The sequence below is a fragment of the Poecilia formosa genome, unplaced genomic scaffold (genome assembly GCF_000485575.1).
Source record: "Poecilia formosa unplaced genomic scaffold, Poecilia_formosa-5.1.2 Scaffold47, whole genome shotgun sequence".
NCBI lineage: Eukaryota > Metazoa > Chordata > Actinopteri > Cyprinodontiformes > Poeciliidae > Poecilia > Poecilia formosa.
The window spans coordinates 1,148,490-1,163,491 of NW_006799986.1; the positions used below are offsets into that span (position 1 = coordinate 1,148,490).

At 40.2% G+C, this 15,002-nt stretch overlaps 1 protein-coding gene across 1 annotated transcript in view; it reads left to right on the forward strand.

The window, feature by feature from the left end:
* Positions 1–12,235, forward strand: part of LOC103138157 (obscurin-like) — a 44,924-nt gene extending 32,689 nt beyond the window's left edge. The window contains exons 28-37 of the mRNA XM_016671626.1: positions 883–1,149; positions 2,119–2,388; positions 3,287–3,553; positions 5,182–5,448; positions 7,217–7,329; positions 8,739–8,892; positions 9,744–9,905; positions 9,986–10,090; positions 10,810–11,076; positions 11,952–12,235. Coding sequence (XP_016527112.1) covers positions 883–1,149; positions 2,119–2,388; positions 3,287–3,553; positions 5,182–5,448; positions 7,217–7,329; positions 8,739–8,892; positions 9,744–9,905; positions 9,986–10,090; positions 10,810–11,076; positions 11,952–12,235 — 2,156 coding nt within the window. The remainder of the gene's footprint in view (positions 1–882; positions 1,150–2,118; positions 2,389–3,286; positions 3,554–5,181; positions 5,449–7,216; positions 7,330–8,738; positions 8,893–9,743; positions 9,906–9,985; positions 10,091–10,809; positions 11,077–11,951) is intronic.
* The last annotated feature ends 2,767 nt before the right edge of the window (positions 12,236–15,002 follow it).

Below are 15,002 nucleotides of genomic sequence, written 5' to 3' on the forward strand. Positions count from 1 at the left end.
GGAGACGACCTCATCCTGGAGTGTGAAGTTTCCAGACCGAACGCCGACGTGGAGTGGACACGCAACGGAGAGGCTCTCCATCCGAGCGACCGGATCCGGATCGACAGCTACGGTGTCGTGAGGAAGTTCGTCCTCTCCGGGCTCCAGCCCTCAGACTCTGGAGAATATGTCTGTGAAGCCATCGATGACAAGCTGGTCACAGTGGTGGAGGTTCAAGGTAAATCAGAACGTTCCTTCTAGGTCCTTAAAGCTGCAGCTACTTTTACAAATAAATGTTTTTTACAGTTTATAAGAGAAAATCTGTGAAAAAATCAATTTCCTCCACTTAATTCCTGAGCTGCTACTACCGCCTTAAGAAATGCAAACAACCAATCAGAGCCGGGAGGAGGGGCTTAGCGCTGTCATCTGTTTCAACAAATATGTAAAATAAAATATCTTTTATGTTTTCAGTTGCATGTTAGGGGTTGTAGCTTCATATCTTTTTGCTTGAATTCTTTGAGAAACTTGTTTTGTGTCTCCCTCAGATCCCCCAGCCAAGTTTCTTAATAAAAAAGGAAAGAATAACCTGGCAGTTTATGAGAATGAGAGCGCCACATTGTGTGCCGTAGTGAGCAGCGACAGAGCTAATGTCCGCTGGCTGAAAGACGGCCAGCTGTTGAATAAGGACAACATTCATATCTCCAGTGAGGGTAAAACTCATAAGCTCACCATTAATCCTCTGCAGCTGTCAGATTCTGGAGAATATGTCTGTGACGTAAGCACGGATGAAATGTATTTCAGTCTTTTAGTCGAAGGTAAGAACGCCCTCTGCTGTGACCTTTACCCTGACCTGCTTGTTAAATCTTTATAATTGTGATTCCTTTGTTTGATTTGTTTTTTCAGAAATGAAGGTGAAGTTTGTCAAACGTCTGGAGAATGTGATCTCTCTGAAAGGTAAAACTCTTACACTGCAGTGTGAGGTGAACAAGCCCAAAGGAGACGTGCAGTGGCTAAAAGACGGTAAGGAGATGACGCCAAGTCGCCGCTGCACAATACGAGCCCAAGGCCGGGAGCGAAGCCTGACCATCCAGCAGCTGACGGACAAAGACGCTGGAGAATACGTCTGTGAATCCACAGACGACCAAACAGCTGCCACTGTCAGCATCGAAAGTAAGTCACCTTCATTCCTCAAACTCAAGTGATTAAAGGTCAGAATAGATCTACAGGCCATACAAAACATGTTCATTACATTTTTTTGTTTTGCTCAGAATTACATAATAGATAATGAGGTTTTAGTTGTTTTAGGGTGTCCTGTCACTTTAAATCCAAATAAACTGCTGCTGTCCATGCATGTCCAACACCTACACTCTCACATAAAAATGGCTGCAAGATGCACAATTATACAACCATATGTCTTTGAAAAGCATTACTAGAGCCTTCTGTGCAACCAACGAGAATGCAGGAGATGGCTACTGTACGGTAAGTCAACAACAAAACACTTCACTGCAAAAACACAAACTCTTACCAAGCATTTTGGTTTGCATAACATTGATGGAACAAGTCCTAATTACTAGTGAAATAATCTGCCAGTCCTTTTCCCATCAATATCAAGGAATTATTGGGTTAAAACAAGCTGCTATATCTTCCTGAAAAGTTAAATGTAAGTTAGTCTTGTCTTGTGAACTAAGTGAACTAAGATATTTGCACTAGAAACTAGACCAAATATACTTGGTAAGATTTTGTGTTTTTGCTGTGCAGCAGCCATTGTACCGTGGTAAAACCAGCTGGCAAAACGTTTTGGAGCTCAGCTTGGGTTGCTAGGTAACGGGGCGGAACTCTGCTGGGGTTGCTAGGCGACAAGCCAGGCTTAACTGGGGTCATTAGGTGAGAGGTCAGTTCCTGCTGATTTGTGATGTTGCATTTCGAAGGTTTTGTTAACGGCTCGTTTTCCAGACACCAAAAATCAACAACAGGCCGAAAAACAGCTGAGTGGGTATTTTTAAAGCTTGTGTTGTTTTCGGGAGCAGTAGAAACCCAAATGGAAACACAAAAATGTAAAAATGTGAATTTTGTGTAATACATTCCTTTTAATGTTATTTTGTACTGAAAATGTGAGAGATTATTAACGATGATTTCCAGCCCCCCGTGTCGTGGAATTCATCGCTGAGCTGCGTAACATCACCATCCGTGAAGGGGAAGATGCCGTGTTTAAGTGCGTGGTCTCGCCGGCCGACACTGCCCTGGTTTGGCGTCTGAATGGAAAGGACGTCGCTCTGAACGAGCGTGCCGCCGTCTCCTGTAACGGCCTGTGCCACATGCTGTGCATCAGCAGCTGCTTGGTGTCAGACAGCGGCAGGGTGACGGCTGACGCCGAGGGGCTGGAGTCAGAGGCGGAGCTAACGGTCCAAGGTGGGCTCTTCATGACTCATAACAGACTGTCTGCTTTTCTACTTAAACATTTAGCTCCTCTGGCCCTTAGCAACAAAAAAAGTTTTAACTTATACTATGGTGCATGGAAGAGGAAAGGGGGCAGTTATGCTAGCTTGACTTTGACCACCTTGACATGCAGATGTGGTGTGGAATTCAATGTGTTTCGGTTCATTTGAAAGGTAAATAAAAGGCGACCTACACACCAACTCTGACAGATCATCAGTAGAGCAGGTGTTTAAATTAGCTTATCAACCACCGCTGTGTTAGCTTAGCATTAGCAGTGGTAGCTAATCTACTGCAGCAATCACTGATTAATAATTGTAAAATAAACATCAAGCCTGAAAACATAAAACTGAATGTTCTGGCTTTGTGTGGGAAATGTTTGTGGGTTTTTGGTGTTGAATCCTGATACATTAGTGGAGCTGTTGTCAGTCAGTGGCTATGGCAACTGGTCTGTCACTGAGAGGGAGAAAAAAAAGAAGAATGCTAAGGCTAGTTAGCATAGCAACCGATCACTGTGAACTAACGGTTTTCCTGTACGGTGAGTTGTTTCTCTGCCATTAGCACGTTGAGCACATGAAATTGATTGACAGCGCTATGTTGTGTTCAGATTTTCATTTCCATTTTATTTATTGTTTTTGGTTGTTTTGGATATTTAAAATGACTTCCAGTTCCACTGTTAGTTGTTCTGTTAATTGGCTCTGATTGGTTGTTTTTCTTCAGCAGATCACTTTATTTCACAAATGATCTGTCTCAAAAAAACTGTCACTACATGGTGACAGTTCTTACAAATATGAAAATAAAAGTTACATACTGTAGCTTTAAACACTTAAATGTTAGAGGCTGCTGTCCTGTAATCTGTGTTTGTGGTTTAAAGAGCAACAGGCGCTGTTCACAAAGAAAATGGCTGCAGTTGTAGCTGAGGAGTACAGCGAGGCGACTCTGGAGGTGGAGGTCAGTCAAGAGGCGGCGGAGGTCCAGTGGATGAGGCAGGGGATCCTGATCCACCCCGGCGCCAAGTACACCCTGAAACACAGGGGCCGGTCCCACAGCCTGACCATTCACCAGGTGGCCGCGGCGGACCGGGGCGCCTACAGCTGTGAAACCCTCCACGACCGGACGCAGGCCCAACTGGCCGTGGAGCGTGAGTGTTCTCGTGTTCTCACTATGTCCTGTTGCTGTTTGTTTACCACCGTTACCGACAACTCCCCCTGCTTCTGAGGGCCGCTCTTAATTAGCAGTAATCTGAGTTTACTGGGAACAGAGGCAGCATGTACTGGGATGGAATGGCAACCAACAGGTGACATCCCAACCAAACACAAGACGCAGAACAAGGTCGGCGTAAACAGACTCAAGCACTGCAAAAAACACCAAATCTGACCAAGTATTCTTGGTCCAGTTTCACCTTCAAGCACTTAAGATAAACTGAATGTAGCTGCTTATTTTAAACTAATAATTCTGTAATATTGATGAAAAGGTTTTAGTTCCACTGGTAGAATATTCTACTTATGTCATAATCAGCAGCAGTGCGCCGTTGCCTAGCAACCCCAGCCAAGCCCAGCCCGGTTACCTAGCAACCCAGTTCTAGTTCCACTGGCGGAAAAATGTCTCGATTGAAGCCTCATAACGTAACTTTTCTGTTGTGATGTTTTATTTTATTTACTCATTACTGTTATTTTATTATTACTTTTTGTTTGTACTTTGGTGCCGTTTGAAACCTATTTTTAAAAAATGCTATAATAAATAAATTTGACATGTTATCAGCTAAATAATCAGCCAGTGAAACAAGAACTTTCTAATCAGTATTAAAGAATTGTAGACTTAAATCAAGCTTATATATTTGCTGAAAATTTGCTTCCAAGTTCAATTTAGAACGTAGAAGCAAATTAAACTAATTTCCTAGTTTTTATTACTTATTAGTTTTAGTTTAGTGTTTCTTAGCTATAGTAGTATTTTTAGTTTTTACACACTTTGGTTTATTTTTAGGTGTGGAATTCAAAAAGGTCAAAGTATTGTGATTGTTTGCATCGATTGGGTAATGAAGACTACAGAAAATATAATTTTCAATTCTTGGACAATCAGCTGATGTAAACTGCTTGAGTGGGGAAGAAAATCAATTTCAGTTCAAAAGGCTAATAAAAAGATTCACGAACATGAAGGACATTATGTGCATGATTTTAAGTGCACTGAGACATTTTCAGTAGAAACTAGTCCAGAACATCCTGTTGTTTCTGTCGTTATTGTCCTCCGTAAAGATTTTCTTGGTGACGTAAAACCTGGTTGACGTTGAGGCTCTGTTAAGCATCTTGTGGTAATTAAGATGCACTTATTCTAGGGTTTCCTCCTGCTTCTGCTGCCCAGGCTGCGGTCTGCAGGCGAGTGGCTGAATTAAAGGCTGCTCTTTCAACACTTGTGCAGGTGGGAAGGGGAAAGTTGGGACTTCGGGCCGCTGTTGGCACATCCTGTGAATTTTGATCTACTCTCACTGCGTCTAAATTTACACCCTGGCCTTCAAAACGAAGGTTGTTGTCATCAGGTCTCCAAAATAAACACTCATTTTTTCCACTGGGAATGTTTGTGTATGCCACAATAAGTGAAGAAACTTGGCACTTTCAAACCTGGATTTAGTTTGAGGCTCAGTGGCTCGAATGGCTGAAATCAGCCAGCTGAACAGAGTCCAGACCCATTGTGTAGAAGAAAGCGACACCATTCCTCCTGTTGGTCCTGTTGGTCCGTCCCCCGGATAACTTCCTGTCTGTTGTTGTCCCACAGCGCGTAAAATCAGCATCAAGCGTGGGCTGACAGACATTAAGACCACAGAGAGAGAAACGGCGTCCTTTGAGGTGGAGCTGTCCCACGCCAACGTCCCGGGAACCTGGATCCGAAACGGGATCCAGCTGAAGCCGACCAACCACTTCCGAATGAGCGCCAAAGGGGAAGTGCACAGCCTGACCATCTCCAACCTGTCGGTGGAAGACACGGGCAGCTTTGTGTTCAGCGTGGAGAACCTGAAGACGTCGGCTCGGCTTGTTGTGAAGGGTAGGAAACCCTCAGGAAGGCCAACAGATCACCACCTTCCTAAAATACTTCCCAACACTTTTGGCGCCTAAGATATCTTTTGGAAAGAAAGAAGTAGGGATTTTGGCAAAGAAATTACTACCTCTTCATTTCCAAAACATGTTTCAGGCAACAAAAAAAAAAAAAAGATATTTTTGGCAAAAATGACTTTAGGAAGGAGACAATATTACACAAAGAGGACGCATGTAGCTTGAAGCTAAGTAGCCATGTTGCTCTGAACCATTTAAATAAACAGAAATTTGACTTTTCTAGTTTCATAAATGTATTTCTGGTCATGGGTCTGGAGTTTATTTCCTTTAAAAGGGCAGTATTCTGTCTTTGTACCATTTTATAGCACAATCAAGTCAATTCAGAAAATACTCTACGTATCAAAGATGACTTAAAAAATTTACTTTGATATTTATCGCCTTGAAATTGGGTCTCTGTTTCTTTAAGACTTCCTGCTCTTTCTGAATCTCCGCCTCCAGGAAGTCATCCCAACATGGCTCCTCTATTAACCCTTTAACAACACTTTTACCAGCCTTCATCTGAGAAGTGGCTCCTATAATGAGCTCAGCAGGTGTTTGCTAATTGCTGCTGGCTAGTCTGAAGGAGCTGAGAGGAGGAGGAGCTAAAATCTATGAATACTTGAGGCAGAGAACAGTTTATAGCTGCCTTTTTTATTAGTTCAAACCAGAAGCTAACATCCTTGGTCTTCCTCATGTCCAATGTTCAGGGTTCAGCCAATCAGCAGCCAGGATTGGCTGCTTTTCAAACGCCAGCCAGTAGCAGGTCCTGTAGCATTGCTGCTAGGTATTTCAGCTAACCAATCAACTTGTAAAGAATATTTTAAACACGTTCTACGAACAGATCCACAATTAGGTACGTTTTCCATAAAACAAATTAAAAAAGAACATATGGAGAAAGTCAGAATGCAATAAATAAAGATGCAAACATTAAGTTGTTTTGTTATAAAATGATGTAAAATGGTTCTTATGGTGTTTTTAGTTGATGCATCCAGTTCCTGGCTTACCTGCCAAGCCGTTTCACACCTGTCAACACAACGACTGACCTCATTTAAAGCCACAAAGCGACCTCTGTCTCCCTCATCAGCTGGGAAAGCCTCTGTGTCTGATGACCTTTACCCTCAGCTGACTGTCTGATGCTCCGGAAACTGCCTGTGATGTGACCTCTGGTCCTATTCCAGGCATAATGGCAGTCTTACGTGTCCATCAATATAGGATTATGTCCAAGTCAACCCGTCGCTTTATGTTATTCTCATTCGTACAACACGTATAACGAACCCAATAACTGAACTGTAATCGTTTTGCTGCAACCTCAGATGGCAGCTGCAGTTGTGGCCAAATGGCAGCCGTTACCGGGAGGGGCAGCCGTTACCGGGAGGGGCAGCCGGAGGGAGCGGCAGCCGTTAGAGGGAGCGGCAGCCGACACCCGGGAGCGGCAGCCGTTACCAGAAGCGGCAGCCTTACCGGGAGCGGCAGCCGTTACCGGGAGCGGCAGCCGTTACCGGGAGCGGTGCCGTGCTGCTGCCGCCTTCATCCAGGCTCACGTTACAAAGAAAATAACCAACGAAACGCTTCGGCTCGACGCCGTCGATCTGTTCTCACTGCGTACGCGACGCATGCGGATGACATGCAGAGGATCAGCCCAAAAACGCCGCATAGATCAGTTAACATGAATATATAAATATGTTTTTGTTGTTTTAATAAGTGATTTTTTTCTTCTCCAGAGCCTCCAGTGACCATCATCAGGAAGCTGGAAAACCAGAAAGTTCCTGACGGGTCGGTCATCTCCTTCGACTGTGAGCTGTCCAGACACAACGTTGACGTCAAGTGGATGAAGGTCGAGCTTTTCTCCTGCTTTTCCCTTCAGAAGACAAACACACACACACACACACACACACACACACACATATATTTAGATAATTTTCATTTTTGTATGAATTTTTGAAAATTCAGTAAAATGTCCAAAGATCTTTTGTTTTTCTCATTGAGACTCAATTACATAAATAAAGTTGACTTTAAATTAGTTAAGTTATAAAAATGTACAATTTTATGCTAAGTTAACTTGATTGATGATGGTTAAATTTTAAAAAAATTATCTTCATTTCTTATTTTAAAGACATTTAAAGGCAGTTAAGCCTTTGAATACTGACCAAGTTAAAAAAAAGAAGAAATACAACTCTGAATTTTTACAGTAGTTTTGGTTCAGTAAACGGTTTGTTTTCTGCAAAACTTTTAGGAAATTTAAAGAAACAAATTAAATTAAATTGTCTGAATCAAAAGTCTGCAATATTTTTAAAGCTGTTTAAAGTTGCAAAAAGGTACCTAATAGTGAAATTTGTTGTCATTTTTAAAGATCTGCTATGTTTTTATATTAAAAGAATTTAAAATAAAGACATGAAACATCAAATTTAGCAAAAAGAGGATGGATCTTTTTTTTTACTGTGGGATGAAAAATTATATAGAAATTAAAAAAGCAAACAGAAGCCGACCTACTAGGACTTTTAGTGTCATTCTTTCTGGAAGTTCAATGCAGGAATAAACTGAAAAAAACATTAAAAACTTGTGACTTTGTCTAAGAAACATTATTTCATCTTTGTTCTGGATCAGTGGTGTCCAAACCTTTTACCTCAAAATCTGTCAAGTTGATATTTCAAAGTCTTTTAATTAAAAATTGAAGCAGAAAAAGCTTGATGTTTAATTTTTATCTGCATATTTTAATAAAATGAAGAATCTTGAATTAAAAAAGGAAACAGTAAATCTGAGACTTCTTTAACAATTATATCTTAAATATTTGTGTTTTTTCTTTTATCTTTGGATTTGTTGTGTTTATTCTCAGCAAGAAGATGTTTATTTCTCTAAAAGTCTGTGGTTTTGTTCACTATGAGATTAAATTAAATAATTAGGAGACTGTCATTTTTTAAAAATTTAACTGAAAGACTTTTTAAAAACTGCATCACCCTTCAATCCTGAGCTGGAAAAAGAAATTTGTGAAAACTTTTGTACTGTGGTGAAGGACCAAACAAAATCACTTTGAGGGCCAGAAATGGCCCATGCGCCGCACGTTGGAAACCCCTGCTTTAGAACTGTGTGAGCAAATGAAGAAACTGCTGAACTATCTTATCCTTTGCAAATAAATGCTGACTAAAAGGAGAATAAATGTCTGCTCTGCAGTCGTCCATTAAACTGTTTCCTGTGGAACAATAAACAACTGAACAGGAAGTTTAACCGTTTTTATTTTTCTTTCAGGACGGGGTTGAGGTGAAGCCCTGCAAAGACGTGCGTATTTATGCGATGGGAAGGAAGCGCTTCCTGCAGATAATGAAATGCAGCGCCGCAGACTCCGGCTTGTACGCCTGCGACGCTGGTGATGCTGCCACTTCCTGCGCAGTGGAGGTTTACGGTAACGCACCGTTAAAAACCTGCATTTTATAAATCGTGATTGTTCAACAGGCTGAATTAGCTTCATTTAAACTTTATGAAGATATGTGAGATTATTTTATTGTTATATTGAAAAAGATACAAGATCATGTAAAATTTTCCTATATTAGCTCCTGTAGTAAATAAGATGTAATATCTGTTGTGTAGCACACCACTGCCCTCTATTGGCATCTGTCAAGTATTACACTTTATATGTTTTTATAACTAGAAATAAAAACATATTTTAACAAAATTGAAAAAGTTAGAAATGAATTTTTAGTGGAAATTTCAAAAATTTCCACTAAAATTTTAGTGGAAATTTTTCAAAATTGATGTGAATTTTGAACATTTCCCCCAAAACTTTGTGTTTCTCATTTAAACTCAATATAATTTATAATAAATCTGCAAAATATTTGTGGAGAATTTAAGAAAATATTGCAGGAATAAACTGAAAAACAATTAAAAACTTGCGTTTATTACTCCGCCTGTCGCAATAAACCAATGAACCACATGATAAATGAAAATCCATTTCTATTTGCATTATTTATCATTTTTTTTCTTTTTTTGTCTCTTTCTACCAAAACCTGGGTGATAAAAGTCTTTTTTGAAGGACAATGTTGTTTCAGGAATTTAATAATTAATGTTTTTGTTTATTTTGGATACTTGAAATGCCGTCCAGTTCCAGGGTTAAATGTCCGTTAGAATCTAAACTTTATTGGTCTCAGGATGTCATGTCATATTACAGGACGATGTGGTAACGTCTGGGACATTTTATCGTCCATCAGATTGTAGTTTTATCATTTAAAGTGTTTTTGGTGTGATTTGTGTCTGCAGAGCGGGAGCTGCTGGTCCTGCAGGGTCTGGAGGATTTGGACATCCAGGAGGATCAGAACGCCGTGTTCGTTTGTGAGATCTCTGTGGAAGACGTTCCAGGCGAGTGGTACAAAAACGGCGAGCGGATCCAACCGACCAGCACCGTCAAGATCCGGCAGGAAGGTCAGCATTAACGCTGCCTTTAGAGGTCGAACAGGAAGTAAACGCTGGATGACATCGATCTCATTTTTGACTTCTTTCAGGAACAAAACATTTTCTCCTCATGTGTAACGTGCGATCTGAAGACTCTGGGGAAATCAAGTTTGTTGCCAGAAACGCAGAATCTGTTGCTTACCTGGAGGTGGAAGGTAAGAAATTCAACTTTAATCAGACACATCGGAAAGTCATTGATTATTCAGTCTGATTATTAATTAGTGGTTATAATCTAACTGACTCACCTCTTGTTCTTAAACACAATGGTTTCATTAGACCAGGGGTGTCCAAAGTGTGGCCTGAGGGCCATTCGTGGCCCCTTGGATAAATATTTTGCGGCCCTGACTGCAATTCAGAAATAAAACAAACGTGACACTCCAACACCGTCATTGTTTTTAGTTTGAGATTTTCTGTGGCGAGTTTTTATCATCTTAAAATGCAAACCTAGAGATTTTTTCTTTACTCAGCTTGTTTTTTCAATTTTATCTCATAATTTGTCGCGTCACAAACATCCCTCAAAAACAGTCTGTAGAAGAAAATGATTATTTTTGTTCCTGGGATTAACTAAAAACACTTTTTGGTTTTTAAAAATTGGAAAGTTTTTTTTCTGTCTACAACAGCAAAATAATTTGTGATTCGTCCTTCTCTCCATCCCAGAGCACCAGAGGGAGAAAAGGAGCAAATTTATCACTTTGTGTTCTTTATATCCATTGACATTTTACACATTTGTATGTAGACATGTTTTTATTGTGCTTAATTATATTGATTGTTTCTTTTAGTGTCCCCTGGCTGCTTGGTGCTCTAGTTTTTCTGAAACATCAGAAATAGAACACTGCATCTTTTTTTCTTAAATTTGACACCATTTGTGCTCCAGAGCTCCCGGTGAACATCGTGAAACCTCTGCAGGACACGAGCGCCCTGGAGAAGAGCCGCGTCGTCCTGGACTGCACCGTGTCCAACCCCAGGTGCAGCATCCGCTGGTACAAAGGCAGCAACGTCATCCTGCCCTCCGAACGCTTCGAGATCTGCAGCGAAGGCTGCTACCGCAAACTGATCATCCAGCAGGTGGCGCTGGAGGACGAAGGCACCTACAGCGTGCAGGTCGGAGACTACACATGCTCCGCCAAGCTGACCGTGGAAGGTAAACGATTCAGCCTGCAGCACCGGTTTATGTTTTGGAGACAAAGCGTTTAACTGCAACGCTAAGGCAGTCCGATGTCAAAATACTAAGACAATTCATGTTCTGTTGTTACTTTTAAATCTTTTATGTGTAATTTAAAGTATATTAAGTGCAGGATCGCGTCTTATAAAACTATTTGCTCAGCACAGTCTCTCAAACTGTGGTCTCCAGACCGCTGCTGCTGCGTGAAAACGACAGTTCATTTACCGCCAGAGTTAGCTTACCGAAGGATTGTGCTTAAAAATATTAATGACTAAAAGAAATGCTGATGACACCAGTGGAAAGAAAATGATTGGATGAATTCATGTCTCAGTTTCTCATGTTGAGCTGCAGAACTTTAGTTTTTTAAACCATATTATCCTAAGCAGGCAGCAGATCTAAGTCTGCTCTGCTGACATGATGTGACGAGTCGCCGCCACGCCACGCCGTGCCGCCCCGCCCCGCCACGCCGCCACCGCGCCCCACGCCGCCCCGCCACGCCCCATTTACAATCCACATAACTTTAAAACTAATTTGCTGTTTAGTTCATTTTATTAAACTTTTGTGCTTTTATTAAAAATCCCCTTGACTTTGGATGCAGTTTTAAAGCAGAAAAGCTGCTTACTTGACGGGCCGCGTTTCTAAATGATATGAAACTGTCATGTTTAAATTTGATGTCTGAGGTAATTCATAATTATTTACAGATTACTATTACTATTAGTTTTTGGTTTCCGTTGGTTGGAATCAGTCAGATTTGTTCATAGAAGTCAAACTGTCTGAAAAGCTGTCAGACATCTTAAAGGAAACTGTTTTCTTGTGTTTCTCGGTGATTGCCGTCTCGCTCCTCTGTTCACCAGCCCAGTCTGAGCTGATGGTGCGGGAGCTGAGCGACGTGGCGGTGTCGGCGCCGGACGACGCCTGCTTCGAGTGCGAGGTGTCGGCACCGGCGGCCCGCGCCCCGGCGTGGAGCCTGAACGGCGAGCCGCTGCAGCCCGGCCCACGGGTCCGCCTGGAGAAGATGGGGACGGTCCACAGGCTGACGCTGCGGCAGACCGCGGCCGACATGAGCGGCCTGGTGGAGTTCACATCCGGGAAAGCCAGAAGTCAAGCTCAGCTCCGAGTCACAGGTAGGAATAACTAATTACACTGCAAAAACACAAAATCTCACCAAGTAATTATTGCAGTTTCTACAGAAAATATATTTATACACTTCAAATGAGACAAAACTAACTTAAAAGTGACTTTTCAGCAACTTATTAGAGCTTGGTTTAAGTAAATAATTCCATAATATTGATGAGTACTGGCATCAATAACTTAGAAAGACTTTTATGTTTTTGCAGTGTACATGGTGCTTCTGAAATGGCTGCTTTACAAACATCAGCTAATCTAAATTTAGTTAAAAACAAAAACAAATGCTTTGAAACTGGAAAAAAAGTTTCAAAACTTAAAGAAATGTTCAAAAAAACTTTTCAGATTAAATTTTTTTTTTTTCAGTTAATTTTTTTTAAAGTTTGGCTAAATCGGAGCCAAACTTTTTGGCTCTGATTTAGCTCCATAATTGAGCCTAGGTATCAGAGTATTTTACCTTCTAAAGCTGCAGTCTATAGAAGTTTTTATATATGCTTTAAAATATTTTGAGGCTTTTTCAACAGAAAAATCCAGAAAATGTTGAACCACAAGCAGGAAAATGGAAGGACAGGAGTCAGTTCTCCTGTTGGCCAGTAGGTGTCAGCAGAGCTGCACAATGAGACCTGGTGCAGCTTTTTGCCACAATTTACCCAGAAATACCTGCAAATCCGGGAGTTTTCTGCACATTTAGAGAACAAAATAAAGCAGCATTCCTCCAGGTAACTCTAATATGAAACTGAAAAACTGGCATTTCGTTTTATAGAAATGTTTTTCATTCAGTGTGTTGAAAATCCAGAAATTTACTCCAGTAAGAGCAGAAATACTTAATAAAATTACTCCAGTAAAAAGAAAGCTTAGGAAAAATACTCTTATAATACATTTTTTTTCAAAACGGTTACTGCCAGGCTTCGTCTGATAGCTTTAATTCATAAAAGTTTTAAGTAATTTATAATTCAATCTAAATCTCTTTCAAAAGCAGCCAGACTTTTAGTTTTTAAAAATTAAGTTATCTAATTAAATCAGATAACATATAAACCCAAAAAAACATCACTTTGAGAAAAAAAATTTAGAAAAATGTTTTTTTTTTTTGCTTGATTTTGTTATTTATATGAATTATTTTCCTTGTGATCTTTAAAATAGAAAAAATTTAATTTAACTTTGTATTTTGGTCTGACGTGTTTTTAATCATCAAATGATTCTTTTTATTAGTTACTCAGGAACTCTTTTTTACTCTCGATTAATTTCTTGGATACTTTTCACACAAAACAAAATTCACCAGACGGCTTATTCACAGTTGATGAGTTTTATTTTGAAAGAAATTGATTTGGAAAATTTTATTACATGAATTATATCCATCCATCCATCCATTTTCCTTCACCCTTGTCCCTCAGTGGGGTCGGGAGGGGTGCCGGTGCCTATCTCCAGCTCACGTTCCGGGCGAGAGGCGGGGTACACCCTGGACAGGTAGCCAGTCTGTCGCAGGGCAACACAGAGACACACAGGACAAACAACCATGCACACACACACTCACACCTAGGGGCAATTTGGAAAGGCCAATTAACCTGACAGTCATGTTTTTGGCCTGTGGGAGGAAACCGGAGAACCCGGAGAAAACCCACGCATGCACAGGGAGAACATGCAAACTCCATGCAGAAAGACTGGGGCCGGGAATCGAACCCAGAACCTTCTTGCTGCAAGGCGACAGCTCTACCAACCGCGCCACTGTGCAGCCACACATGAATTATATGATTTAGATTAATTATTTTAATTTTGATTCTTAAAATACAAAATGTCTTATTTTGGTCAGTCTGATGATGTAATATTAAATGATTGATAATTTGATTAGTTCTTCGGTCACCTTTTTACCTACTTTTTACTTTTACTTGAGTAAAACCAAGTTAAAGTAGTTCTACTCATCATTTTTAATGAATAAGTTTGGTAGAAAAATTAAATGCCTTCCTCTGCAATATTCAACCTCAACCACTAGGGGGCGGTAATAACAAAGCTTTGAGTTTCTTCCGAAAAACGAAGGAAAAGTTGTCAAAATGTCCAGAATTATCAGCTGAAAATGTGAACAAAAACGCAGAGAAGTGATCGGTGTGTGTGTCAGTGAAACGGTTTGGCACCCCAGGGTGCCACGTTCTGTAAATAATGTAAGGTGTTTATGATCCGACTCTATCAGTGGGTATGTAGGTCAGGCACCAACAAGCTGCTGGGAATTATTTTTAGTTTTATTATGATGCCTCAGATTAAACAGAGTTCAATCATCTGACCCAGATACTGAACTTTAATCGCTCCGACGACCTGAACCACAGACACACTGAAGAGTTTATTAAATATTAATATTCACAGTTCCCTACAAAAACTGACTCACGTTTACTAAACAGAAAACGGTTCCGCTTTGCTACTTGAGACAAAATAAAATCTAAAAACATTTCAATTTTCGTCAAAAATTAAATGTTTTAACTGATTTTTAAAGTTTTAAACTCATTTACAAAAATAAAAGCCTTTCAGTTTACAAACTATCCATACAAGTCCTGCTGTCTTATGTCTATAAAGTCAAAGAAAACAACTTAAATTTTAAGTTTAAATTGAAAACATATTCTCTTAAATCACAATCAAGATTGACAAATTGCTGTGTAATCTGATTAAATTCATTATTTTCTATTCATTTTATTTGTTCTTCATGCTGTTATTCTGTCTTTTTTCCACTGTATTTATTTTACCTGTTTGTCTGCAGGTTAAAATCTGTTAACTTTATTTCTGTACAAAGTCCTTTG